General features: G+C 39.6%; 1 protein-coding gene across 3 annotated transcripts; it reads left to right on the top strand.

Annotated features, from left to right (window-relative positions):
* Nucleotides 1-947: 947 nt before the first annotated feature.
* Nucleotides 948-26,165, top strand: nedd4a (NEDD4 E3 ubiquitin protein ligase a). Of its 3 annotated transcripts, XM_051379065.1 has the most exons (30): nucleotides 948-1,265; nucleotides 2,285-2,358; nucleotides 3,695-3,773; nucleotides 3,879-3,917; nucleotides 4,191-4,244; nucleotides 4,497-4,535; nucleotides 15,609-15,659; nucleotides 16,087-16,148; nucleotides 16,329-16,431; nucleotides 17,236-17,399; nucleotides 17,553-17,673; nucleotides 18,662-18,832; nucleotides 19,026-19,109; nucleotides 19,349-19,468; nucleotides 19,571-19,795; nucleotides 20,067-20,144; nucleotides 20,327-20,381; nucleotides 20,477-20,535; nucleotides 20,662-20,727; nucleotides 20,915-21,144; nucleotides 21,690-21,811; nucleotides 21,946-22,016; nucleotides 22,127-22,222; nucleotides 22,324-22,397; nucleotides 22,499-22,559; nucleotides 22,645-22,704; nucleotides 22,799-22,906; nucleotides 23,007-23,103; nucleotides 23,354-23,426; nucleotides 24,175-26,165. In XM_051379065.1, the coding sequence occupies exons 1-30, from the start codon at nucleotides 1,221-1,223 to the stop codon at nucleotides 24,275-24,277; spliced, it is 2,784 nt and encodes a 927-aa protein (XP_051235025.1). In that variant the 5' UTR covers nucleotides 948-1,220; the 3' UTR covers nucleotides 24,278-26,165. The 3 variants fall into 3 exon arrangements, with proteins under 3 accessions (XP_051235025.1, XP_051235026.1, XP_051235024.1); XM_051379066.1 differs by lacking the exon at nucleotides 4,497-4,535 and having other exon boundaries at nucleotides 949-1,265; XM_051379064.1 differs by lacking the exons at nucleotides 948-1,265; nucleotides 2,285-2,358; nucleotides 3,695-3,773; ... (1 more) ...; nucleotides 4,191-4,244; nucleotides 4,497-4,535 and adding an exon at nucleotides 4,557-10,926.
* The last annotated feature ends 327 nt before the right edge of the window (nucleotides 26,166-26,492 follow it).

The raw sequence follows: 26,492 nt of genomic DNA on the forward strand, positions 1-26,492 counted from the left end.
TTAAGTGTCCTGACTGGTTTCCTGGGCTGGTTCCAGTGCAACCACTGCTTTCAGTTTCATTTCAGTAAATTTAGTTTCACTTGTAAATAACCATTGAAAATCTTGAATCTTAATATATCCATTCAAATCCAACCTGTCATACAAACATTAAGCAAGCAGGGGAAAGTATTATCTATATTTGGCAGCCTCTGACATATTGTTATCCGATTTTTAAAAAAAAAAATCGTTGTTGTTTTCACCTGTGAAAGTAATCAGATTATTTTTATTGGACTTCAGATTAACCCTGAATTAACAAATTAATTAAATCTCAGAGCACATGATTGCATTTCACTACATATATTGCTTGTGTATATGTGACAGATAAACATTTGATTCCTCTATTTAAATTAATTCAGCTGAAAATTGTGTCACCAGTGAATATATCAGCTGGTGATATATTCACTGGTGACACAATTTTCTTATACATTTTTTAGATACTTTATATTTAGTCTTCTCTACGTTTCAGATGGAAATATAGAATTTATTCCTCCACTTCATTTATTTGACATATATAGTTACTTTAACTTTACAGACCTCAATCTGTTGGCAAAATTGCATATTAGCACAGAAAGAGAACTGGATTTCCACTTCCAGGTATGTATATGGTATTCCCCCAAAATAATCACTAGATTAACAGCATAAAAAATGTTTTCATCCAAGTAATCCATAAAAATAAATGATATCACTGTATGTAAAAGAAGATATGGGGCAAGGACAACCACAATTTTATTATATAACAATGTACAACAACCAGGGTACATTTACATTTTTGCACTTTTTAAAACATCTCAACACTTGTTTCACAGCCTCTCTCTGTGTTCAGGGGAAACACTGGTGAGACATTCACTAGTCTTCTTCCTCTTCTGTGGTTTTCTTCCGTGCAGCAGTGACAGAGGACAACAAGAGGAGGAGGAGTGAGGAGGGAACCGAGGAGGAGGAGTGAGGAAGAAGAGGAGGAGGAGGAGGATGGATAGAGTGAGTGAGTGACGACGGTGTCACAACTAACCACTAGGTCAGGTTCACGTTATCCAACTACCATCGTAAACACACAGAGGACACAATAGAGGCAGAGTAGTAGCTGAACACAAGAGTCTACTGTTGGTCGGACATCTGCTGCGGTCTTCTGCCTCTTCGTGTTGTTGTCGCTCTCCGGGAGGAAGAAGGAGAAGGGCGAGGATATTATGGCTGCACTTTCTCCACAGATCCGAGGACTCCAGGCAGATGAGGTAAACTATGGCTCCCACAGCAGCCTTTAATGGGACCGCTCATGTGATCCCGTCGTTAGCCAGCTGGCTAACTAGTTAACGCTAACTGTTGCTAACGACGCTGATATTTCCTGATACATTAACCAGTGAGCTCAACCAACTCACCGGCTGGATAACTTAACGATGTTAGGAGTTGTGTTTTAGCTACCATGTGTTGCTTACTGATAGAACATCGATGTAATTGATTTAGTTCACTCAGTTAACGTCAATTGCTACAGAGCCATAGCTGTTCACTTTTTCAGCCAGGAAACACAACAGGCTCCTGAACAGTGAACGCCTCTCTGCTGGCACACACACACACACACACACACACACACACACACACACACACACACACACCTAAAAACACCCGAAACTGTCAAATATCTTGATTAAAAACTAATTTTATCAGTCCAGGTAACAATGTCAGCCTATAACTGTGTCTCATACACCAGGTCAGTGTGATTGATTGCGAAATGTCATGAGTGTTCAACAACTTCACAATAAAAGCACACATGAGGCTGGAGTTATGGGAAATGTGCAGACAAGGATGTTACATCATCCTGATTGTACTGGGGGGTCTGAACAACGTGTGTGTGTGTGTGTGTGTGTGTGTGTGTGTGTGTGTGTGTGTGTGTGTGTGCGTGCGCGTGCGTGCGTGCGTGTGTGTGTGAGATCTAGATAAGCAATACAGGACAATATTCAGTATCTACTGGGCTACTGCTAACCATGTACAGAATATAACCAGGCACTTTTATTGTATATAGTTAGTTTTTTAGTTGTAGAGCAGTTTCTAGTTAATCTTTTATTTATTTGATATCCTTATCTACCTCCTTGACTCTTATGTTGTTTGGTTTATGATTTTGTTTCTGTAGTTTCCGGTCAGGATTAATGAAGTGCTCTCTCTCTCTCTCTCTCTCTCTCTCTCTCTCTCTCTCTCTCTCTCTCTCTGTATGACATTTTCATATTCATAAACTCATCACTATTGTTTGTTATTTCAGGAGGAAACCAGAATCCTGAAAGTTAAAGTCATTGCTGGAATTGGGCTGGCCAAAAAGGATATACTTGGAGCCAGGTACAGTGCAGTTACTTGTACAGCATAACTTATGAATAGGGCTGCAACCATTAGTTTCATTATTGATATATCTGCCAATTGTTTTCTAGACTACTTAATTAATTAATTAGATTTGCTAAAACACAGATTTCACAGTTTCTATCACACATGGCATGAACAGCAGCAAATTCTCATATATGTCATCAACTGGTAACAAATGTGAGTCCTAATTTCCCAGAACGACAGACAGTCCAAAAACAAAGGATATTTAATTTACGATGATTATATCAAAGAGAAAAGCAACAGATCCTCACATTTGACGAGCTGGAAACAGATGATTTTTTTCTTAATGATTTAATGAAACATCAAAATTGGGGACGATTATTCACTCATGCTAAAAAGGTCATCATCTTCCTGTGTAGATGTAGTGGTCATTTCCTGTCAGTAAAGCTGGACAATCAGAGCTGCAATCACATCCTCTAAACTGTTAGTGACAGGAAGGTGACTACAAAATATTTTCCATGAACAAGCAGCACACGTCTGTCAGTGAACCATTAATCTGTTTGTTTGATTACCCTGATTGAGTCTCCGAAATCCCATAAAGACTAAAATAAAGATAATGTGCTCTGTAATCTTACCAAGAAAGATTCAAATATTTAGTTCTGGTAAAGTTTATTAATTCATTCTCTGGATGTTATTGTGCAAACAACCCTGATTTTTGCAACATGGGTACTTCCTCCAAGACCATTTACTATAATCAGCACAGATGTAATCCTCTTAAAGCCATGTTTATGACCTTTTCACACCTTGTGTCTGTCCTACTTTTAGTTGTTATTCTTTTAGTCTAACAGCAACAATCAAGAGTGAATGAAATGCTGATATTGTTGGCTGGTTGGTGATTTTTATGTCTTTATTTGTACTGTATGTTTAATCATTTATGTTATAACCAAAATTGCTGTATTATTATCACTCTAATGTAACACAAGTAGCTTAATACATTACTAATGACACAACATTGTTGTGGGCCTGAAGGGACATTGAGGCTGGGTAATGGATAATGTTAAGTGATTGATGGATGTGGTTTTAATGCATGTCACTGTGCCTCAAAGTATTATAAATGAACAATTAAACTTTTTGTTGAGCATCGAGTAGCTGGAACCATTATGTTAACGTTTCTTATGCCTGAATGCATTGGCTTATCTGATCAGACAATGATGTAGGATGGTTTGCTTCCGTTTGAAAGAAAGTAGAGACTCGTAGCAGGAGAACCACACAAACCACTAATGCACACAAAGAGCAGAGAGTAACTGTTGTATGTCTACATACCTCAGTCTAAATGTGCCTCTTTTTCTTGCAGTGATCCCTATACAAGACTGTCTCTCTATGACCCTGTCAATGGAGAAATCACAAGTCTTCAGACTAAAACAATAAAAAAGGTCAGTAACCGAGTATCTACATGTGCAGTTACACTTATTCTATTTGTGTGACCCGTATTTTATTTGGATTTTTATTTTTTCTCCCTCGTCTCCCGTTACATGAAGACACTGGACCCAAAATGGAACGAAGAATTCTTTTTCAGAGTAAGTGACGTTAATAAATGTACATTAAACGTTTTAAAATATGTATATTATACGTATATGTATATTTATATTTATCTCTTGACTTGTGTGAATATTTACACTTACGCATACATGTATGTGTCAGGAGATAATTTTTTATATTTCCTAAATGGGAAACTAGATACATTTACTGTAAACTTCATATTTTACCATAAAATGTTAAAGTGATGCTGTTGTTTTTGTTAAACGTGGCTCATTGTAGTTTTACGTTCTAAAGTCTATATTATGTTTCAGGTTGATCCCAGGAAGCATCGTCTGCTGCTGGAGGTGTTTGATGAGAACCGTCTGGTAAGTTGTTTTAGTTTTGTTGTTCAACCTTTCTGTATATAATTTTGGTTATACTGAAACATGTAGTAGGTTGTAGCTTGTTGTGTTGGGCAAACTCTTCTTTTAAGCTGCTCTAGTTCTTTTTATTTTCTCTACAAAATCTAGTAATCTAAGTGCAGAAGGATGGGTTCACTTTAGGGCAATTATCAATCAATCTGCTGATTATTTTATTGATTAATTGGTCTATAAAATGTCTTGTTTTGTGACCAACAGTGTAAAACCCAAAGAAATTCAGATTTACCATCACGTAAGGTAAAGAAAAGCTGCAAAATCCTCACATTTGAGAAGCTAGTAGAAGTAAATGTTGTATTTTTGCTTGAAAAATGACTGAAACAATTAATTGATTCCCAAAATAGTTTCTTATCAACTAATTGTTGCAAGTGTAGTTAGTTTGTTATAATATATGGGTCATGTTTTTTCTTGAAGTGGACAGGCTCTACATAAGAGGGCTACTGGCTCTGTAGACTGGTCTGCAGTAATCTTTGATAATTAAAAAACTATAGGAGATAGATCAATTTTAAGAGCTGCTCTGTTATAAAGGGACGTTTCGTAATTGATATTGTTGATAGTTGAAACACACTCAGCATATTGCCCAAAGATGCTCAAGCCAGGAAATAGTTTCACACAGGTTTAGAAATTTGAAACAATCCATTTAAAATGTGCATAATTAACAAAATAGATTTGAAAACATCTTTTTGTAACCTTATGTGCATCTACCATAAAACACCATGAATGCCAAACAAGGGAATGTGTCGTATTTCTGTAGATAAGGGTATTCAGTCAGTGCAAAGTTGACTTTGGTTTGTGTGCCAGATACAGCCGCCCTTATTTTGCCATGATGTGTGATATTGTTGGAAAACTGGGATAACTAATTAGAGCTGTAAATAGGGGCAAATCTGGCTACCTTAAGGGCACACTAACGCCCGTCACTTACTGTACAAGGGTAGATGCTATTGAAAGAGTCACGTGTCACATCAGAGCTGACGATGGAGACATTATGTGCAGTGATATGTAGTTGAGCTCAATAGTCTCTGTTAGGACACAGTTTCATAGGGTTCCTGTGTGAAGCAGCAGCCTGGAGAGATCTGAGGTTTGGGTTGTTGTGCAACATCTGCAGTGAATATAGTAGATTACTATTTCTCTTATTGATTACACAATTAGTGCACAGTAATGTTTAAGCTTTGGGGAATTCCAAGTCGCAGCATGTTATTAGTTGAGTTGCTGACCCAGTTTCATGCTGGCCTGATGCACAGCAGGTCCTGGGACCCCTGAGCAGCCAGACAACAGTGTAAACACCATTGCTGTCTGACACTGTGCTCTCTGTATGTGATCTACTGTATAAACCCAGTGTAGCAGTTAGACAAGATGAACAGTCCCCATTGGTTTACCCTAAATGTCACCTAACCCCCTACAGGCACATTGGATGTGTGTAACAACATGTTGGGAATTAATTATAAATAACATGGGGAATATTGTCAACTAGGCAAGCCACAGTTTACTAAGCAAAGTAACACACGTATTAAGTAGCTAGTGTAACATTTCTAGAAACAAGTTCCCTTGTTTTCTACAGTAGCATGTAAATCTCTTATAAATATCTTTCAGTTTACTGACTGAATTGCAGTCATAATAACATTTGGGCACATCTCTACCTGTCATGTCCTCCACATGGCGAGGCACTGATTCATCAACCTGTCCAAACTGGTAGAGTCTGCTCAGCAAATATAACAAGAAGCAGCACATTAGATTCTCAGAAGAATCAAGTCAGTGCACAGCTATGTGTCAGGCAGCTATTTGTGACCGTTTGTTCTTATGTCCACTGTGTACAGCAGGTCACCTTTCTGCACAGAACTAACAATGTTTGAGAATAAAATCATGTTTGTTGTTCTGTATTCTTCTTGGTTATTTATGAAGGAGCTTGTTCAACACTTGTTGCAGTTTGATGTGATTGCGTGTTTGATTTGGCTTCATTGTCACTCACTGTTATTTGGTTTGAATGTTTTTAGAACGTGTCTTGTCATAGTCACTGCAGTCACATGAGAAAATAAACCTGGGTGTGACTCACACAAGGCTGCCTTGTCATGCTTCAGGTGGATTCAGTAGAAATTTGGTGGGTGTGTCCGCACTGTGAAGTTGCTTCCCTGCACGTGTGTCACTGCTGCTCATACACACAGAGGAATGGGCGGAGAAAGCAGGAAATTAAAAATGGGTCTGTTGGTCCCACAATGGTACATCCTAATCATTTTTGGGATCAACAGTTGGACCTTTCACCTAGTGCCATGAGTCTGCTTTAGTCAATATGTTTCACAACGAGGTCGCTTGAAAACGAATGACATTATTCTATGAAACTGCTGTTGTGGAGACTGACGTACGTTGCGGTGCTAGAAGTAAAGGTTGTGCCCTTTATGCTGACTTCAGTACTAAGTAAAGTTGTTTAGTGAAGGAGGGAGAGAAGGAGTGCTCCAGGTGACATCTCAAGACCCCTAATCTCCTCCGTCCTTCCTGGTTCCGAGTTGTTTTACCTCCAGCTGGAGACGTTCACATACTCCCAGACACCTCAGAATCAGACACATGAAAAACTAAATAAGATACTTTGTAATGTTTCCTTTGAGACATCAGGTGTCTGTGTAGCAGGCCCTGTCTCACTCCCAGAGACATTGTGAATAGAGGGTATGCACATGATATTGCCAGAAGTTGCTATGGTTACTCCTCCTTGAATGAATGGCCATTATGAAATTACATGGAAAACACTGATAAAATGGTAAAGCGCTGTTGTGCAACCGACTGCACAAATAGACTCAGAAACAGTTCCTAGTTTTTACAGACTGCTGAAGGCTGAAGAGAAGAGAAACTTACTTTCCAAACCACACACAATGTTCTCTGGAAGAAAGAAAGAAAGAAAGAAAGAAAGAAAGAAAGTAAAAAACTAAATGGTCCATGGTGTCAGGTGGTCAGATCTGTTCACAAACGAGTCCAGATGATATTTATCAGATTGACAAGTCTTACTTTAAGATATCTACATGTCTTCAGGCTTTGTTCAGTCTATTCTTCTGCCCTCTCTATGCATGTAGCTGAACAGATACACAGTGAGCTAAACACACTTCAGGTTGGAGACAATGGATTGCCTTTGAAGTTTTTATGCAATTGTGAAACTGTGAAAACAGTAATGGACAAAAAAAAAATCATAATGATGAAGAATCAGAAAATGATTCAATAAACAAGAATTACACCAATTTTATTGTAAAACTGAGTTAGTACAGTAACAAGGAAACTGAACAGATCGACTCTCAAAGTACCAATAGGAAGCATAGTAATTAATCATCTAGTAAACATACACAACAGTAAAAGTTAGAGTAAAATACATACAACAGTTATGAATTGTTGTATTAGCAACACATTTGCTCCAGATAGCTAGTAGTGGCAAGCCTAATTTTCGGGAGCTGTGTCCGAAAATCACTCCCTTCATTTACTCATTCATTACTCCCTACAGTAAACAATGGACACTCAATAGTTTACTCAGTAGTCATCATCATTTTGCGTCATCAGTGACAACTGTTGAGTTGTGCAGCTGTCATTTTCTCATCTGTAAAATGTGACCCATTGTATTGTGGGATTGTTAGCAGAAAGTCTTCTTTGTTCTTTTCTTTTCATTGTGGAAGATTTGAGGGCATTCTACAACGGGGACATTTACACAGTGGGAATTCGGACACTCAAATAAAAGCACTGACGAACAGTAAGTGTAGTTTAATAAATGGGCAGTGATTTCAGACTCACACACAGAGTGATATTAACACATACAGCTGCTCCTGCTGATTGTCAGAGCAATCCCCTGTCTCTCAGGCCCAGCCTCTACTCTAACTGACACAGTTTGTAATGACACTTAAACACGCCCTCTAAAGAGTTTATTAAATACAACTTGTCCGTCTGAGTTTCTTTTGGGCACAATGTTTACTTTGGTGCCACATTCATGGTGGCTTTGCTTTTTTTATTATTGGCCCATTACACCATACTGTATGACTTGGCATAAATGTGATGTGTGCGTCACCAATCTTATCTTATGGCCAACGCACTATCATCAATTAAATCTACTTTTGTGCTGGATGAGTGATTAATATCCAGTCACGAGGTAACTTGTCATGTTGGTTAAAAAAATAGGTTGTGAGGCGGTGAAGTGTCCTCTGGTGAATCATGTCTTTATCCTGGCTTTGTCTCGTACTATTACACCCTATACTGAAACTGATTTGGATGCAGAGTAATGCCCTGAAATAGGCCAGCCTAGCTTACAATAGGCTTCCATTAATAAATAGGACTGTCAACAGCCATGCAGAGGAAATCAGACCAGCACTGAGTGTTACATGAGGTGTCATATAACAGGTATCATGTCACCGACGAAGCAATCCCAGTTCTTTCTTATCTTCTTGTGTTTTCTGTCGGCTGGCAGATAATATGTCACAGTTTACTTTATCTCTCTATCTCTGTTTAACACATTTCCTCTTTCTTTGCAGGCAAAAGAATATTTTCTGAAATAGCTTTTTGGTGTTAGTTGTACTTTTGCATGAAATAAGTTGGTGATTTCTGCAGGTCATTATTTTCACAGGCTACGGTGGTTTTATCGTGTGCTATCTGATTTTGCAACCCAGTCCTCAGGTTTATACAGAATTATGTTCAAAGTTGTTCCCTTTGATTTCCTGTAATTCAATAGCAGTGGGTAAAAATATTTGTGGGGGCACGGAGCAGCAGAAACATTAGAAGCATAGCTGCAGCAGGAAGTAGAGTCTTGAGTGAGTGGCCCCAAGCAGATGTAACAGTTTACCAGAGCTTCGGTCTAAGATGCAACGTAGAGGGCTTCCATGTTGTTGTTTTAAACAGGAGTGAGGCGACTGGAAAAGACACAAGGTGTTAAGTGTTAGATATTAATCTGGCTGTAATTCAGGAGGTACAGTTAACTAGCAGCTAAGTTACGCTAACGTTATAAAGCAGCAGTGGAAGCTCTGTCTTTTAAGTTCAGTGGAATTTTGTTTTCCTTATAGGGTTTAAGCTCCCTAAAGGGGCAAACCTCTGGGATTGCTCTAGTTTCAAAGGTCGTATGTTTGGGTCATGTCTCCAAACAGAACCACTGACCTCCTCTGACTAAAAGCTGAGATCAGCCTGGAGAGGAATGTAGGTTGTCACCAGAGCTATTTTGGCAATGTACAGCCGCTAATGATTGTGATCACAGAGCAGAGCTCGGAGCAGTTGCTTTGCTTTCCTTTTTTCCTGCCAGCAAGTTTGATCATGCAGCTCTTACCGGCGCTGCAGGGATTAGAGGGTTAAACGAATGGCACGTCGGCTGCGCTTGCATTTTGCGTCAAGGAGAAGCAACACGGACCCTCTGTCAGAAAGCCTCAGCAGCCATGGTGAGGAGAGTGGAGTCGGTGTGCCAGCTTATAGCCCCGCAGAGATTCTGGCGCACAGTTCTGTCCACTTGAAGGTGACTCCTCTGTCACCAGACTATGCTAATTTTCAACGCTACTCTTCAGTATTCATACCAAGGGTTAACACCGGAGGATGTAATAAGAAGAGCATTCTGCAGATCTTGTTGCAGCCCTGTGGAAAGCTCAGTGGAGAGCTGGATGGCAGTATAGAGGATGGAGACCCGGGGGGCAGTGAAGGAGGAGCAGGTAGTGGCTCTGACGGAGGCTCATGCAGCAGCAGCATGGCCAGCGATGCCGGGTATTGTAGCAGCAACAGCATCTTTGAGCCAGAGGCTCCAGAAAAGCAGAGGGCCACCCAGGAGAGGAGTCTACTCTCCCGCAAGTCCAAGGTTCCGCTGAGACGGTGCTCCTCCTTGGTTATATTTCCAAAAAGCCCCTGCAGCACCCCACCTGCTTCCCCAGTCAGTCCAGTGGCTCTTCCTGCTCTCCCGCCTGCGAGGGGGTCTCATCAGCCGTCTCCTCAGACATTTGCCAGTGAATTCTCACAAGATGACGAGGAAGTGACTTGCAAAGGGTCCACCACCACGGCACTAAGTGGTCGTCGTGTCCCGAAAGGAAGCTGTTCAGCCGAGTTCAGGGACACCAAACACATGGTGCAATTTAATATTCCTTTACAGGATGAACCAAAAAGCAAAATGGAGGATAGGAGTAAAATATTGGAACTGTCATCAACTCTAGACAGATCAAATCGTCACTCTAGCAGTGTGCTGCTGCACTTTGCCCACCAGAGACCAATGATACCCGGGAAGGGAGCTACAACCACGACTACAGTCAATGTAGGATATCCTGAGGCTCCGAACCCAGCCGCACACCCTGAGGGTGAACACGACCCTCGCAAAAAACTGTATCGTAGTACCTCTGCTTGTTTGTTCTCCTCAACTAAACCATCAGAGAAAAACCAAATGGTTTGTTCCTCAGGAAAAGGTCTGGAAAAGCCAGAGGAAAACCATTGTCATCGCGCTATACAAAGGAGCTTTTCTCTGGAAGTGCCTTACGCTAACACTGGAATTTCATGTCACGTTTCAAATCCAAAACTCAGTAGCCCTTGCTCTCCTCATGTGCACATTCATTTGTCTCCTTGCTGCCCAGCTAAGTTGCCTGGCTCTGTTACTGATGTAAACACGAGCCACCAAGGGAATAATACACCAAAGAGCCCAGGTCAAAACACTAAGGTGAGTGTTAAGTTTCTTAATTGGAATAAACTAATGCTCCCTGACCATTAGGAACAACGATTGAGAAGTAAACGGCTTTCAATAAGCATTGTGTTCTATCAAGATAGCTGACACATAAAGGCCCCGCAAACAAGCACCGTACAGTCGGCTATAATGTTGTTTAACTGGTTCTAGTAGATTCCATACTGCTTTGGTTTGACTGCTCGGGTGACACCGCGTGACACTTGTGCAGTACAAGTTATTTCTCAAAATGCTGCTCTTCTTCACTGTTACTGCCATTAAGATCCTTAAAACTCTGTTTACTCAGCGTCAGCCATTAGGCTCACCACAAGCTAAAGCAAAATTTAGTAACTGAGACGATTGCTACAGCTAAGTCATGCAATTAACAAGCCCAATGTGGACAAACATCCAGAGGTATTCGGTTACATTACAGTAAATCCATTTTCATATTGGTTTCCAAGAAAAGCGCGAACGAGAAGGAAACGTTGCCCGTCTTTCATCTTGTGAGTCTCTTTCGTTTGTTGGTGTGTGTGAAGACATGCTCAACTTTAGAATAGTTCTCCATTTTTATTATTCTGTTAGCGCTATGACTAATCAACCTAAGTATTTACCCAGGCTAATTATAGTGGTGGGAAAAGCAGTGCCCCTTGCTGATATAAATAAAGTGCCTCTGAAATATTCCCCCTGACTCCAGATAGTCTGGTGGTCTGTAGCACTGCCCAGTCCCGTGGATTCAAATTTAACAGCATGATACTAGAGCAGCGCACAGTCATGCCAGCCATCTGTGGACATGGTGTGTGTGTCTATGGGGTGGGGGTAATGTAATGTGGGCAGGATGGGAGCGTGAGCCTTTCCCAGTAAAAGGGTGGTGTGTCCCTTCCCTGTGGGTCCCCCTGCCAGGCAGTGTTTGTGAAGTATCAGGTGTCAACCTACCCCCCTGCATTTAGCAGGTTGTCAAGTAAGAAGGTCTCCTCCAGTAATTAGCAGGTCCATTTACTTTTAAATATCTATATTTGCTTTTTTTGTAAATCTAGATTTAGTTTTCTCATTTAAAATGCCACTGAAATACGATTATCAAGTATAATTATTTCTCTTAAGCTTTGATGTTCATATTTCTTTGTGTATCTTTAGTCCAGTGTCACATCAAACATCTCCTTCTTAGAAGTCTGCATCAAATACTACACGCCTTTGTTTACATTCTGACCGTGTCCACCCACAACGGAGCAATAACAATGTCATTCGCTATCAAAAAGTACATCATAATTCAAATAACAGAGAAACACATGTAAGAATAACAAAACATACATATAATGGACTTAAGAGTTTCTCTTACCGCAGAAATTAAAGTATTTTTTAAATTATCACTGATTTTACTGCCTGAATATAGCAAAATGAGCCTTGACCTTCCTTTGTACATCAGCGGTAAAAAGGATCACCACATTCCTGGAAACAGTCCCAACAAAAATTGTTATCTACAACAAAAAGGGTGGGAAATCAACAGCTATAATGCAATGGAATAATTTTGCAAGATGCAAGATATGTTATCCCTGGGGAAAAGTCACATGAAAAAATGTCATAATGGAAATTATTATGAAAGTTTCAAGTCCGCCGGTCATATCTGCAGTGCCCTCATAACCCAGTATGCCTCATCACGAGTTAATGAACAGCCAGGTGTTCCCACATTACACAAGGAAGGTGAAAAGCATTAATCAGAGATCTCTCTGTTACTTTGAACAACCGCAAGTCATGACATAATTAATTTTATAGACAAATGAGCACACGTGATAAAGCACCAAGATGTAGTTTAAATGGCCCACATTTAATTAAATTTACCGGTGACCAAAAAACAGTTGAATGTGACCTACATGCCATTATAGACTCGATTTGATAGTATTGACTAGTTTTGTGCAGTTGTCACAGTGTTTGTATTTGTGGTGGAGGATTACATTTCCTGGTTCAAGTTGGATTCCTTCAGAAGTGATAACATGTGGTTTAGAGAAATCAGTCACTCATTATAAAAAGAGCCGATATTATTGCCTCCCGCAGTGACAGTAAAGGATTTCAGTTGTAGAAAACAAGGCTGTCCCAAATCTTTTTACAGCTTCGACTTAACTTTGTCATAATTAAACTCTGCAGCCCTTGCTGCCTGTATTTGCTCCCTGAATGAATTGTTTTCACAGATGTGTACCTAAGTTCCTGATCAGGATCATCATCAGACACTTTGTCTGCCTGCTCCAAAAACATTAGCCGGGTGGCTCTTCAGAAGTTTAGGTTTCACAAGCTGCTGTCCACCTGTTAAAAGTAGTTTGTCGTTGCCGAGCTGAGATGGATATCCCTGAGCTTGCTCCACAGATACCAAAACATATGTCTTTTGCTGTTTGCCACAACATCATACAGTGTCGGCACTGCTTAATGCCACATGCTAAACTGAGTTGTGTTGGAGTCACATGAACCTTCGGGGATGCTCTGAACGCACATTTATCTATGGTTGACTTATTATCTTTGACATTCTCGTCACGTGTCCGAAGCATACTTTTCCTCTTTGTTAATCTTGGCTTCACCTCACCCTACATCCAGGATGTATATATAGGATATACATTCTGATTGTTACTGAAATATAAATTACCTACTTGAATTTTCAAACCGTCAGGCCATCACTTTTAGCCAGTAATTATTTATGTATTACTGTTTATGAAATACTGAGCTGAGTTTTAATTTGGCAGATGGATCAATTCTCTGTTTGTATAGCTCAGTTTCTCAACACCTGAGCAGACTGTTAAAAGTTATGAAAGGAAGAGTATATTGATAAATATTGAGCTACAGAAGTAGTGGTAGTTTTAATGGAAGTGGAGTTTAGAGGAAGGTAGATCTGATCAGTGCTGAGAACTGAGGTGAATGTGACACTAAATTGATAATTTTATCCTTCTAGGTTTGTTCTCAGAGATACTGACTTTACTTTTTACTTGACCTGACAGACACATTGTGGGACAGGACAGTGATGTTTAGAAAGGTCCTTTAACTTTGTGTCAAGTCAGTAGACACAAGGCTTTTTCATGTCTTTACATTTTAAATTGCCCTCTCTACTCTCATTAACTGTTATAAACATAAATACAAGAGGGAGGAAAATTGTGCATGATGATGTTCTATATGAAACCACATTACTGTGTATACTGTATACAATCATACTTTCTAGTAAATCTCCAGTACACTGGCTGTTGTAAACAATACCAAGAAATACACTAATCTAATCACGCAAATTTTCTTAATATCCTGTGGACTGTGCTGTGTAAATACATATAATGAATATTAATGACAGTGCTGGTACCTTTTTAAACATCGAGGAAGCTCTGCAGAGTGCTTTCTCCAACGCAACGCCTCCATAAAAGCAGTTGCTCACTAGAAATGGAAAGCAACTACAGCTTGCAGAATTGTAATGAGAATAAATGACTTGACTTACTTGAGTGTACCTAAGCTAAAAGGAAACATCTCTTACTATTTTAAGCAGTTATTTTTCAAACAAAAATGCCCAAAAAGTATTTAGGTTCAGTTTAGAGGATTTGCTGCCTTTCTTTTCCTTATTTGATAGTTCATCGTAGTTTAGTAGTTTTTCAGTATTTTCTGACATTGTATAGATCATAATAGATTCATCTATTAATGAAAATAATTGTTTCTTGCAGCCCTACTTTGTAAAGTGCCTTTTTCAAAGTGACTAGCTGCCATTGAGTAAGATTTACTTCTTAGACCAACAAAATTCAAAGCAGTCTTTGTTGACTTTTTAGGCATTCATCAATCAAATATCCAATAATTAATGGCTATTATGTACTTAAAAGTTACAAGTTAAAATGTACATGGGTTTTAAGAATGTAACGTTGCCACTGGTTATTGCTGGTGTACATGTAGCTTTTCTTTTAACCTGGACTTAACTGCTTTCCTTGGCTGCACTATTAGAAGAGCAAGGGCAGGACGAAGGAGGCCTCCGTCTATATTTGTTCACGTAAACACTCTATACTGCTGTTGGACAGTTTGACCTGCCGCGGGTGTTAATTTTGTCACAAAGCTGACTCCGACGGTGCGTTTCCCTTCAGCATTCTGCCTGTGAGACTGTAATGGCTGCGATGCAGTGAATGTGTGAAGTGTTCAAAGAAGAGACTAAAAGTTTATCTGACAAATGCTGCATTATTATGGTCCCAGTCTCTCTAGCAATAACACAGTGCAGCTATTCATTGTGAGCTGATAAACACACTCCTATCTAGGCTACATACTAAATCTATACGGAAGTGAATCAAGTCAAGTGACTGTCATTGATTCAGGGAGGAAAATAGTGCAATGTTTGAGGATAAGAGCTGTTTAATCCTTGAAAGATCTATTGATGAAGGCCTCGTCTTGACATGATCGGAGATAAACTACCACTAAATATACTCACTGCATGTTCCTATGGGGATATGAACAGTGGTTCTCATTACTGTAAAGACGTCTGAGTAACAGAACTTGTTGAGGCCAGCCGTGTGTGTGTGTGTGTGTGTGTGTGTGTGTGTGTGTGTGTGTGTGTGTGTGTGTGTGTGTGTGTGTGTGTGTGTGTGTGTGTGTGTGTGTGTGTGTGTGTGTGTGTGTGTGTGTGTGAGAGGAGATAATGTTGTCATTATCCTGACATCTGTGTGTGACTCCCTCTCTCTCCCTGTCAGACACGTGATGACTTTCTGGGACAGGTGGATGTCCCCTTAAATCAGATACCGGTGAGTCCTCGGTTGCAGGAAATCCTTCTTCTTTTGTATATTGATGTTTGTTTAAGTTAAATTAATTTGAATGCATTTTTGTTTTTTAATTTAGCTTTTTACCGTATGAGCTCTAGACCTCAATCTCACCCATGTCACCTTGTAAATATAAACACGCACACCCTTATTCTAGTGTCTGTTCCACATCGTTGTCCATAGTTTTGGAAACACAGCCCGTCATGTTTATGTTACGTTCCTGCTTTGTTTCATTATAAATACAACACCCACAAATTAGCCCTCATGGCACACTGTCACCCTCATTTCATTAAATCTTATCTTTAGATATACTGTGTTATGATACAGTGCCGGGCAGTAGATTTATTCATGCCGCTGTGAGAGTGTTCGGAGAATTAAAGATTTTCCTTTTTATTGTTTTGTTTTTTCTCAGACAGAAAATCCTAATACAGAAAGGCCATACACATTCAAGGATTTTCTGCTTCACCCACGAAGGTTGGCATGATCTCATGGTTATTTACTCTTTTGTCTTCCCTGTTTTACATTCCATTTTTATATATGTTTATTTGCAGGAGAAACGATAGGCCACAGTTCAGTTCATGCTTTACTTTTTAAACATTCCAGACTATATTTATTTCTTCCTCGTTCAAAATATTGAATCTGTTTGTCACACAGCCACAAGTCCAGAGTCAAAGGTCACCTGCGTCTCAAAATGACCTACCTGCCAAAAAACCCAGGTTCGGAGGAGGAAACAGCAGAACAGACGGGGGACCAGGACGTAAGTTTGGCCAATGCTTCGGCAGCAACAAGATATCTCTCATGACCTTCAAAAATATCACAGATCCTCTGTTTAGTTTGCCCACGCAGTCATCCTTCCTGCTCGTTCATAATAGATACACTCAGTCAGTCTGATGAGGTCAGTCAGTGCTGGTTAGAGCATTAGTCAAAATAATTTATCGGCCACAATTCCCAGTCACCCTACATTCCTATGAGCCACCTGCAAAATAATCTGCAGTGTTTTCTTTGTTGTTGTTTTCTTTAAGCTGTACTGTTTTTGTCTCCATAGAATCAGTTACAGCAGGTAGAGTAAATGTGTATGATCGCACATGGAAATTATCGTGACTGGACATTGAATATCTCCACTAACCTCCAATCAATTTACAAAGCTGCAAAAATGCACACTATAACAGTATGTAACATGTTTTACTCAAATCCTAAGAACCACTTAGAAGAGCATTTATTTCATTGGATGCCAACCTTGGCATCACTGCAGACAGTTTATACAGTGCTATAAGTTCTGTTAGAGCATGGATTGTCTCCTCAACGTACGTCTTTTTAAAACACAAAGTCCATGAGTCCAGTTTATATTTGTCCCACTGTGTGCCCATGGCTTCTGTAAAACATGCTGATGATTTCGTCAGAATTATTTTAAGCCAACTCAGTGCTCTAGTCGTAATCCTAGCCAGTGAGTTTTCTTTTGGTTGGCAAGTCTTCTTTGGTGCAGCTAAACCTTTGGCATTAGGATGTCGTCTCCATCCTGTATTTGCTGCCTTTTTTAAAACATTTTCTTTATGTTGTGCAGCCTGGTTGGGAGTTTCTGGAGGCTCAGGACATGTCAGGTCCCAGACAAAGCCAGCTGCTGCCTGCTCTGCCCCCTGGCTGGGAGGAGCGGCAGGACAACCTGGGAAGAACCTACTTTGTCAATCATGAGAGCAGAACCACACAGTGGCAACGACCCACAATGCAGTAAGAGTGCTGCCCCCTCCCCAGCAAAGTTACATTGCTTTTCTTGTTGGTTCAGTACTGATAGCGTGTGTGTGTGTGTGTGTGTGTGTGTGTGTGTGTGTGTGTGTGTGTGTGTGTGTGTGTGTGTGTGTGTGTGTGTGTGTGCCTCAACAGGGACAGTGATGTGGAAATACAAAGAAGACAGAACAATAATACAGAGGTGGAGCATGCTCTTAATACACGCAGACAGATCTCAGACCCAGATGAGAACAATGCCACACAAGAGTCTCCTGAGGTAATTTGAACTTTTTTGAACAAATTTGCATATGCCCTTTACTGTGTCCTGCTTGTGTTACTGTGTACTGACTAGACCTACCTGAATTTTTTCTTTCTGTTTAGGAGAATAGATTATGAGTTTTAAAATACTAAAAGTGTATTTACTTTCAGAGAAACAAAACATGTTTAAATCTAAGAATGCAGAGTTAAGTGTTTGCAAATTACAACAAGCTCTTGACTCTACAGAGTTTTTAGTACCTTTCAGCTTATTTTTCAGCCCACAATTTAAGTGTTTTGGTTAAGTCTCACAGCTCGCACTGTGTTGGTTTTGGCTGCGGTCAGCTGTCGTCGGTGAAGAAGGTCTTGAATCCCACTGTTCACTCATTATCTGCATAGTGCCACACAACAGACAAACACAGTTACCAACTAGCTGGTAAACATACTGGAGCATTTAACTGCCAAAGAGCCACATATTTCCCTCAGGAGTTGGTAGAGACCAAAAACAGAGTTAAAAGAGAGTGAAGATTGGACTTCATCAGGTGGGCAGAAACACAACTAAGTAAAATGTGATGTTGCTCTGTATGCACCTGTTTGTTCAACATATACACTTGATGATTTGTTAGTGTTGTGTTCACAGCTTGTTCTCACTGCCCCAAGTGGCCAAAAAGTAATACAGGTTTAAGAGCCCATCCACAACACAGTTTTTAAAAATGCTGTTTAGGGGAATTTGTGAGGGATGCACGTAAAAGGATGGGGGATGTTTTTCCTTATAGCTGTGTAGATCCCATGTTGCAGCCAGATGTGGCAGTGGTGGTTGCAGCAGCGTAGCTCTGGATCTGTCCTCTGAGGGCTTTGGCATAAACACTTTCATTTACTCTAAACAAACTAAACTCTCAGTGGCTTACACTGTATATTTAAACTGAGCAATTTGGAAGAGCAGTTGTTGTCGGGTCTAACCTTGGATAATGGTGTGTTCTTGATGAGTCTGTTCCATCTCATCTTTTTAGAGCTGGGAGATCATTACAGAGGACGAGTCGACATCTTACCACAACAACAACAACCAGCTCGCATCGCCTCCACCCCGCACGCCCGTGCCCGAGTTCCACTCGTTCTGCGACGAGTTGAGAAACATTCACATTTCAGGGGCCACAGCTGGCGAGCTGCACACCTCCCAGACAGTGAGTCATTTTCTGTGCTGCATAAGGTTCTGGTTACCGAAAGTCAGAGAAAGAGAGACACATAATGAGATTAATATGAACCACGGGCTTTCAGCAAGAGAGAGGGGGAGAGAGAGAGAGAGAGAGAGAGAGAGAGTTGGAAAATATATTCACATTAATGGCCAAGTGATTATTGTCTTCCTCTCTGATGCAGGATCATCATAGTAATTCAAGCCATTCCAGTCTCAGAGGAAGTGCCCGGACTTCAGCAGGAGAGGAACATCCCGTTAATCCTGTGGTAAGTATTACAGTCACTGTTGAAATCAGTCTCTCCTGCATTTTACCAAACCTGTCTTGCATCACAGTGTTTCTGTATAGCAACAGATGTCAGTGTTTGAGATTCACAGGTATAGACCACAACTTCTGTCAGTTCCTGTGCTGTGGATGTTAGGAAATAGTTTTAGTGATGTGTTATTTGAAAGGAGGTTGAAGTTTTCAGTATTGAGCACTGAATTCAATTGTTATGTCATTCAATAGCTGCTTCCAACCGCAGCTGGGCTGCCTGCAGGCTGGGAGGAGAAGCGAGACAGTAAAGGAAGACGCTACTATGTCAACCACAACAGCCGAACAACTTCATGGACACGACCCCTCATTCAAGTAAAAAAATTAACACGTGTTCTGTATGGATCTAAAACCAAGTCAAATGTAGTAATTTGTTTAACACTAACACCTCTCAATATTATATTTTTTGTTGGACAGAAAACCTCAGAGGCACCAGTAGCACCAGCAACACAAAGTGGTGCAGGTTTACCCCAGAGCTCCCCTCCATCCCAACCGCATGTCCCCCCTGAGGAGTCTCCTCAGCACACCCCAAGCCCTGAGGCCACATATGAATCTGGCTTCCTGCCAACTGGTTGGGAGGTTCGCAGTGCTCCCAATGGAAGACCTTTTTTCATTGACCACAACACAAAGACTACTACCTGGGTGAGCAAACATTAAATGAGCTTTTACCTCCAGTTGAGGGTTAATTTCCTTTAATGGCCACTAGAGGTTGTCTGCTAGAAAGACAATATTTTATATCCACAACAACAAAGTCTCTCATTTGCCTAGTTAACTTTTTCTAATGTGTGTCATGGTTAAAAAGATATGCATAAAAACAGATTCCTTACCATTCAGTAGTATCTCCAACACTATTTTCTTTTGTAAGCATTTCCTGCCTGACAGGAACACACCCTGTTTGTTTTCCTCTGAACAGGAAGATCCCAGGCTAAAGATTCCTGTGCAGAAGAGGAGGAGAGCCTCTCTCGACCCATCTGATCTCGGCCCTCTGCCGGTAAGTTTAACAATTACAAAACAGTAACAGTAGCAAGACATTTATCAACTGTAGCCTTTAGATTTCAGGCAAAAATCATATATGGTGCCTTCATTTGTCTGTTGTAATGTATAATCAGAGCAGATAGGGCTGCTTTTTGTATTTACTAGTTCAAGGTTAAAGAATATTTTCTTCCTTCCTAGCCTGGTTGGGAGGAGAGGGTCCACACTGATGGGAGGATATTCTACATAGATCACAGTGCGTATGACATTTTTATTAAAAATACAGCTTGGACTAAATTATGAATATGTTTCTATATTAATGAATGACCTCTGATTTATTATATTTCATAGACACCAGGACCACACAATGGGATGATCCCAGATTACAGAACTCAGCTATAACTGGACCAGTGAGTATGAACTGTATTTGACAGATTATTCTTCAGTAACATGATATTAGCAAACAAAAAAAATGTGTAGGTCATAAGGCTAAGATTGATTTGTTGCCACTGAACACTGTCCTGTGTTGATTATAGGCAGTGCCTTATTCCAGAGATTATAAACAGAAGTATGACTACTTCCGGAAGAAGCTGAAGAAACCGGTGAGTATGCTCAAACTGGAACTGAGATTGCACATACTTGAAAAAACTATTCTAATGAGGACTGGTGTTCCCTTTACTTCTCATATCAGTTTCACAATCTCACTTTCACACATGCTGTATTTGTTTAACCTTTAGATGATCGTAAACTTTCTTCTTGATAAACTCTCATACATACATCTCTATGCAGGCTGACATCCCAAACCGTTTTGAGATGAAGGTGAGACGAAATGCGGTGCTGGAGGACTCATACCGACGCATCCTCGCAGTGAAGAGGGCAGACCTGCTGAAGGCGCGACTGTGGGTGGAGTTTGAGGGAGAAAAAGCTCTGGACTATGGTGGCTTGGCCAGGGAGTGGTTCTTCCTCATGTCTAAGGAGATGTTCAACCCGTACTACGGACTGTTTGAGTATTCTGCCACGTGAGTCTCTTTCTATACCTTCTCCAAACGATCTGGTGTGTTTAGATGAGAGCGGACATCAAAACCAGTCTTGTATTGCACAGTCCAGTCACACGTAGAGGAACATGTACTGGTGTTCTGACGTATATTGAGAAACAGTAAATGAAAAGACATTCGGGACAGATGTTCTGCTTCCAGGACTCTCATACAGGTCTGGAAAAGTCTAGAGAAATATTCATAAATAATCATAGACATGCAGATGATGTATCAGTCCTCATTTTGTGCAGTCACAGACTCTGTGTCGGGCCACATAAGATTCAAATAGTTCATCCTCTTCAAAAGGTAAAAATCTACAAAGTGTGACAGTTTTCCTTTACAATCAAATAATTTATTAAAAATATACCTAAAAGAGCTTTCACAGCAGCCATTTTGACATGAAATAGTAGATAACAGAGTCAGGGTGCTGCTGTTGTCTATGTTAGCTCACTGGAAAGACTCTGAAAAGGTCTATTATCTTTGTGCAGAAAAAAGTAATTTCAAGTTCCTCTTCATGTTTTGTCTTCCAGCGACAACTACACACTGCAGATTAACCCTAACTCAGGTTTATGTAATGAGGACCACCTGCCCTACTTCAAGTTCATCGGTCGCGTGGCAGGCATGGCCGTGTATCACGGCAAACTACTCGATGGTGAGTGCTACCTGATTGTGTGCCACAGGAAATTTTACAGAGGGTATCAACAACAACAGTGGGAAAGTCAACGGAATTAGAGCAAATGGTGTGATTTTAATAGATCCTGACATTTTTGTTTGTGTTGTTCAAAGCTTTCTTCATTCGGCCTTTCTACAAGATGATGCTGCAGAAACCGATCACTCTCCAGGACATGGAGTCAGTTGTGAGTGTCACATTTTTCCACTGCAGATAATTAAATGAATTCAGGAGCTTCACAATCACAGCTAATCTGAAAGACATTCAGTTTGTTAAATTAGTGTGTTGTCTTTTCAGGACAGTGAATATTTCAACTCCTTGATGTGGATTTTGGAGAACGACCCAACAGACCTGGATTTGAGGTTCACCATTGACGAAGAGCTGTTTGGGCAGGTTTGTTCAACGTGCCATCTTTGCCTTAACAACTTTTGAATTGCGACCAGTGCGAGTTTTCTGTGTAATTCATATGAAACTATCCCAATCTTCCTGTTCAGACTCACCAGCATGAACTCAAGCCGGGCGGGGCAGAAATTGTCATCACTAATGACAACAAGAAGGAATACATCCAGTAAGCAACAGAGCTCCTCGCTTAAAGAAAAGACACTTTTCATCATCTTTGAAGTGTTGAAATGATGGTTTGATGTTGATCTGCTGTGTTGTGTTTGACAGTCTGGTGATGCAGTGGAGGTTTGTGAACAGGATACAGAAGCAGATGAGTGCCTTCAAAGAGGTAACAATTTATTTGATGCATTTTCAGTAGACACCATTAAAAGTATAAAGTAAGACTAAAAGTCTGTCATGTTTTTGTGTTTTAGGGATTCTTTGAGTTGATACCACAAGATCTGATTAAGATCTTTGATGAGAATGAGCTCGAGGTGAGTTTTCTGTCCGTCCCATGAGCTAAAATTAACCAGATTAATTCCAGAAAAGATTAATAACTTTCTGTCTACCTGCCTTCTTGTGCTCCAGCTGCTCATGTGTGGTCTTGGAGATGTGGATGTGAACGACTGGAGAGAGAACACCAAGTACAAGAACAGCTACTGCTCCAACCACGTCGTTATCCAGTGGTTTTGGAAAGTAAGACAACTTTCCATGCCTCAAGCCAACACGTTTTTCCTCCTTTTAAGAAGAGCGTTGTATTAGTTATTTATTTGTGTATCTGTTTGTGTTGTTATAGACGGTGCTGTTGATGGATGCAGAAAAGCGAATCCGGCTCTTGCAGTTTGTGACGGGAACATCAAGGGTCCCAATGAATGGCTTTGCTGAACTCTATGGTGAGATAACCTACAGCGTTGTTGTTAAAAAGTGGAGTCTTCCTTAATGTTTTAGCCTAAATTATCTACTCTATCCACTTCTACAAATAATTATTTTCATCTTGCATACAAATGTGCATCACATCTTTTCCTTCTACACTGTATTCACTTATCCGCAGTACACAGGTGGCTTAACCTTCTTTTCCTTTCTAATTCCAGTTATAATTATGTTGTATATGTTTATCTGATGTTTGATGATTTTATTTTCCAGGGTCTAACGGACCACAGCTGTTCACCATCGAGCAGTGGGGAACACGTGAAAAACTCCCCCGAGCCCACACATGGTGAGCACTTCACTGGGAATTTTTTCGTTAATATGTAACACAGTTATGGTTAGCAATGTACCCAAGACCATTTCTTAGTTTATTGGAAATATGTGCAGATATTTAAAAAAAGGCTCAAGCTAAACAAATGCTTACATGTCTAAACATTGCAGTGACGTTTGTAGTTCAGTTCAGCTTTTATTACGGCTCTGTGGAACGAATATTATCATTTTAATGTAATGTCGATCAGGTAAAGATTCCATTTTCTTATCTTATGTGCACAAGTGTTAATGATAATAGGAGCATACAGGATAAAAAACGATATATTTTGGGTTTTCAAAAGGAGTTCGTCAAAGAAATATAATGTGGCGTCATTAATGTAGTGTTGTACATCAGCCCTGATTGACACATGACACTGAACATTGAGCTCTGCTTTCTTGATCTTGGCTTACACTGAGGTTTTGTGTTGCAATGATAATGGATGAATGAATGGCTAGTAACAAAAAAGGACTAGTACAAAGTAATATGTAATTGAGCATTGAGCAGTCATACTCATGGTCAGATTTTTTCTAGTCACAAAGAATGCAAAAGTTGCAGTTGAGTTGCATAATGGGAAGTTTAGGATTCCGGCTGCACATGATTTGACCATTATTTTGTTGATCTATCTTTGGAAAGTCCCTAAACTTAATGGAGGTGCAATACTAAAGGCTTTGATGTGATTTTTCTTTTACTTATATTCTCTTACTGTCTTTAATTTCACCTGCTAAAGCTTCAATCGACTGGACCTGCCTCCTTATGAGTCTTTTGAGGAGTTGAGGGAGAAACTTCACATCGCCATCGAGAACGCACAAGGCTTCGACGGTGTGGATTAGTGCTTCTGAAGGTAGAAGAGCTGAACTGATTACTTACCGATCAGAGTAAAGCAGCACGATGTGGTGAAGTTGACGTAAGAAACAAGCTGTGCATCAGACTCTGGTCTTAACCTGCCAGCTGTGTGACAGATGAAGGACGGTCACACAACCTTCACATGGTCCTCTTTGGAGGCACACGCGGAGGACATTAAATCTGGAGTGACAGAGGTATTTAATCACTCCGTGTGTTCTAAAGTTTACAAAGCAAGAATGCAAAGCTATATACTGTGTAACAAAAAACATCTAATTTTTAAAGAAATTAGGTTAATTTGGGCTGAATGATAATTTGGCAATTCAACCTAAACAAAACATATGTGAAGATATTTACTCTCTATTTTTCCTATCATTTAAATTCTATACATAATAATACATTTTTCATTCCATCATACTAGAAACACTGATGCAAATCCCAAATATATGCACCTCAAAGGCAGCAGGTAGCAGTCAAATCTGCAGTTTATATTCGAGCAACCACACTTAAAGTAAGTTTGTCATTTAATCAGTACAGTAGTGATGTACCAATACCAGGACCAGTAACAGGCTGAACTAATTATACTGTGGTTTGTATCTGTGTAGTCCACAGATCCAGAGACTACATGCATTATTAGATTGTGCTGAAATACTATGCATAATTGTACATATTGACATAAGATGATTGAGTATCACTTGATTTTGTTATATGAATATCCTGTACATACAACTATAATTTAATAATGCCTTCTACAAAACGATGAAGCATTGATTCGAGCTGTTAAAAGCGACTCAAATTGACAAATAATTGGTGCACCTCTACATATTACCTTTTTTTAATTTATAATCGGTAGCCACTCATACTCAAGTTCAACACTGACTCTTTGTGTATCAGAGGAATAGATCAATGTGTATAAACAATATATCTCCTGGCCAGTAGCTTATAGAAAACGTTATCCAACAGACTGACTTTATCATACAATTTGCATACAGTGTGTTAAATATTATGTTTTGTTGCCTTTTTGTCAATGAGTGATATCATTTTGTTTTCTTCTACTCATCATGGGTGTCTAATTGCAGCACAGTGCTCTATTTTTAAGAGTACAACTTTAGAAATTGTTTTGCTGGTTGTCAAAAATGTGTACAGATTATTGTCTGTTTTCAAAAATGAGTAATCACTTGTAATACCTTAGTAGGAAAGTAACTGTACTTAAGCAGTGAGTTTTAACATTTTCTGAATGGTAAAACATGTGTTTACACTACCTGCCATGTTTACAGGGCGTTGATAAAGAAAGATATTGTGGGCTGGTTTCTTGTCTCTGACGACACAATTTTATACTTATGCTTTTATAAAGTGAAGCACTTTGTTAATATCGATGAGTCTTACTTCTGAACTGTCTGAATCTTTGCCAATCTGTTACCTGCAGACTGCTTCAATCGTTCTTTTAGGAAAATTATCCTATGCTTCATGCACATGTGTTTAAATGTTTACATGTGAACATTGCTGAAAATAAGCACATTCTCTTCTTTCACTTCTATTTAAAGTTAAATACAGAGGCCTTTGTTTGTAATGTATTGTAGACTTTGATTGTTTATTGATGTTCTAATCTCTAAATGGAAGTACTGTTATACATGTATTGTTGTCTACTGAAGAATCATGAATAGATCAACAATTTATTTCTGATATATCAAGTTTTGTTATAGTAGACTTTAATTTTAACACCTATAAGTGCATTACAACAACAACAACAACAACATGCATGCAACATATATACAACAGTTTAAAGGGTGGAATGAACTGTAGCTGTTAAATCCCAATTTGATGACCTATAGCTCACCAAATTAAATATATTTGAAAAATAAAGAAATATAAAAACAATCATCCAGTGTCTCCATGTCTTTCCCTTATACAGGTGTTTCCGTTTTCAGTGTTTTCTTATGTGCGTTTACTTTTTCATTTTTATTACAGTTTTTTTTTTCATTGATTTGATGAATTGTACCCAAATACTGTAAAGGCATTGACTGCAACTTCAAATGTGTTCACTTTTTTAAAGATTTCTGATTATTTCTCAGTATCACTTCACCTTAATTCCACTTATTTAGCATTTATGAGAGGTATATAAACAATAAATAAATTGTTTATAACGTACTACTGCAGTTGTAAGCAGATTTAAGTAACCCATAAATAAATAAGTAGATGCTGGAA

This window comes from Dicentrarchus labrax, unplaced genomic scaffold (genome assembly GCF_905237075.1).
Source record: "Dicentrarchus labrax unplaced genomic scaffold, dlabrax2021, whole genome shotgun sequence".
Classification (NCBI taxonomy): Eukaryota; Metazoa; Chordata; class Actinopteri; family Moronidae; genus Dicentrarchus; species Dicentrarchus labrax.

What these genes read in the sequence shown, in the direction of transcription:
- nedd4a (XM_051379064.1), top strand. Translation starts at nt 9,598, where the DNA reads ATGGCACGTCGGCTGCGCTTGCATTTTGCGTCAAGGAGAAGCAACACG. An exon ending in AGCTGCACACCTCCCAGACA is followed by an intron (nt 18,833 to 19,025) that starts GTGAGTCATTTT and finishes TCTCTGATGCAG; the next exon opens with GATCATCATAGTAATTCAAG. An exon ending in TTGATGAGAATGAGCTCGAG is followed by an intron (nt 22,705 to 22,798) that starts GTGAGTTTTCTG and finishes CTTGTGCTCCAG; the next exon opens with CTGCTCATGTGTGGTCTTGG.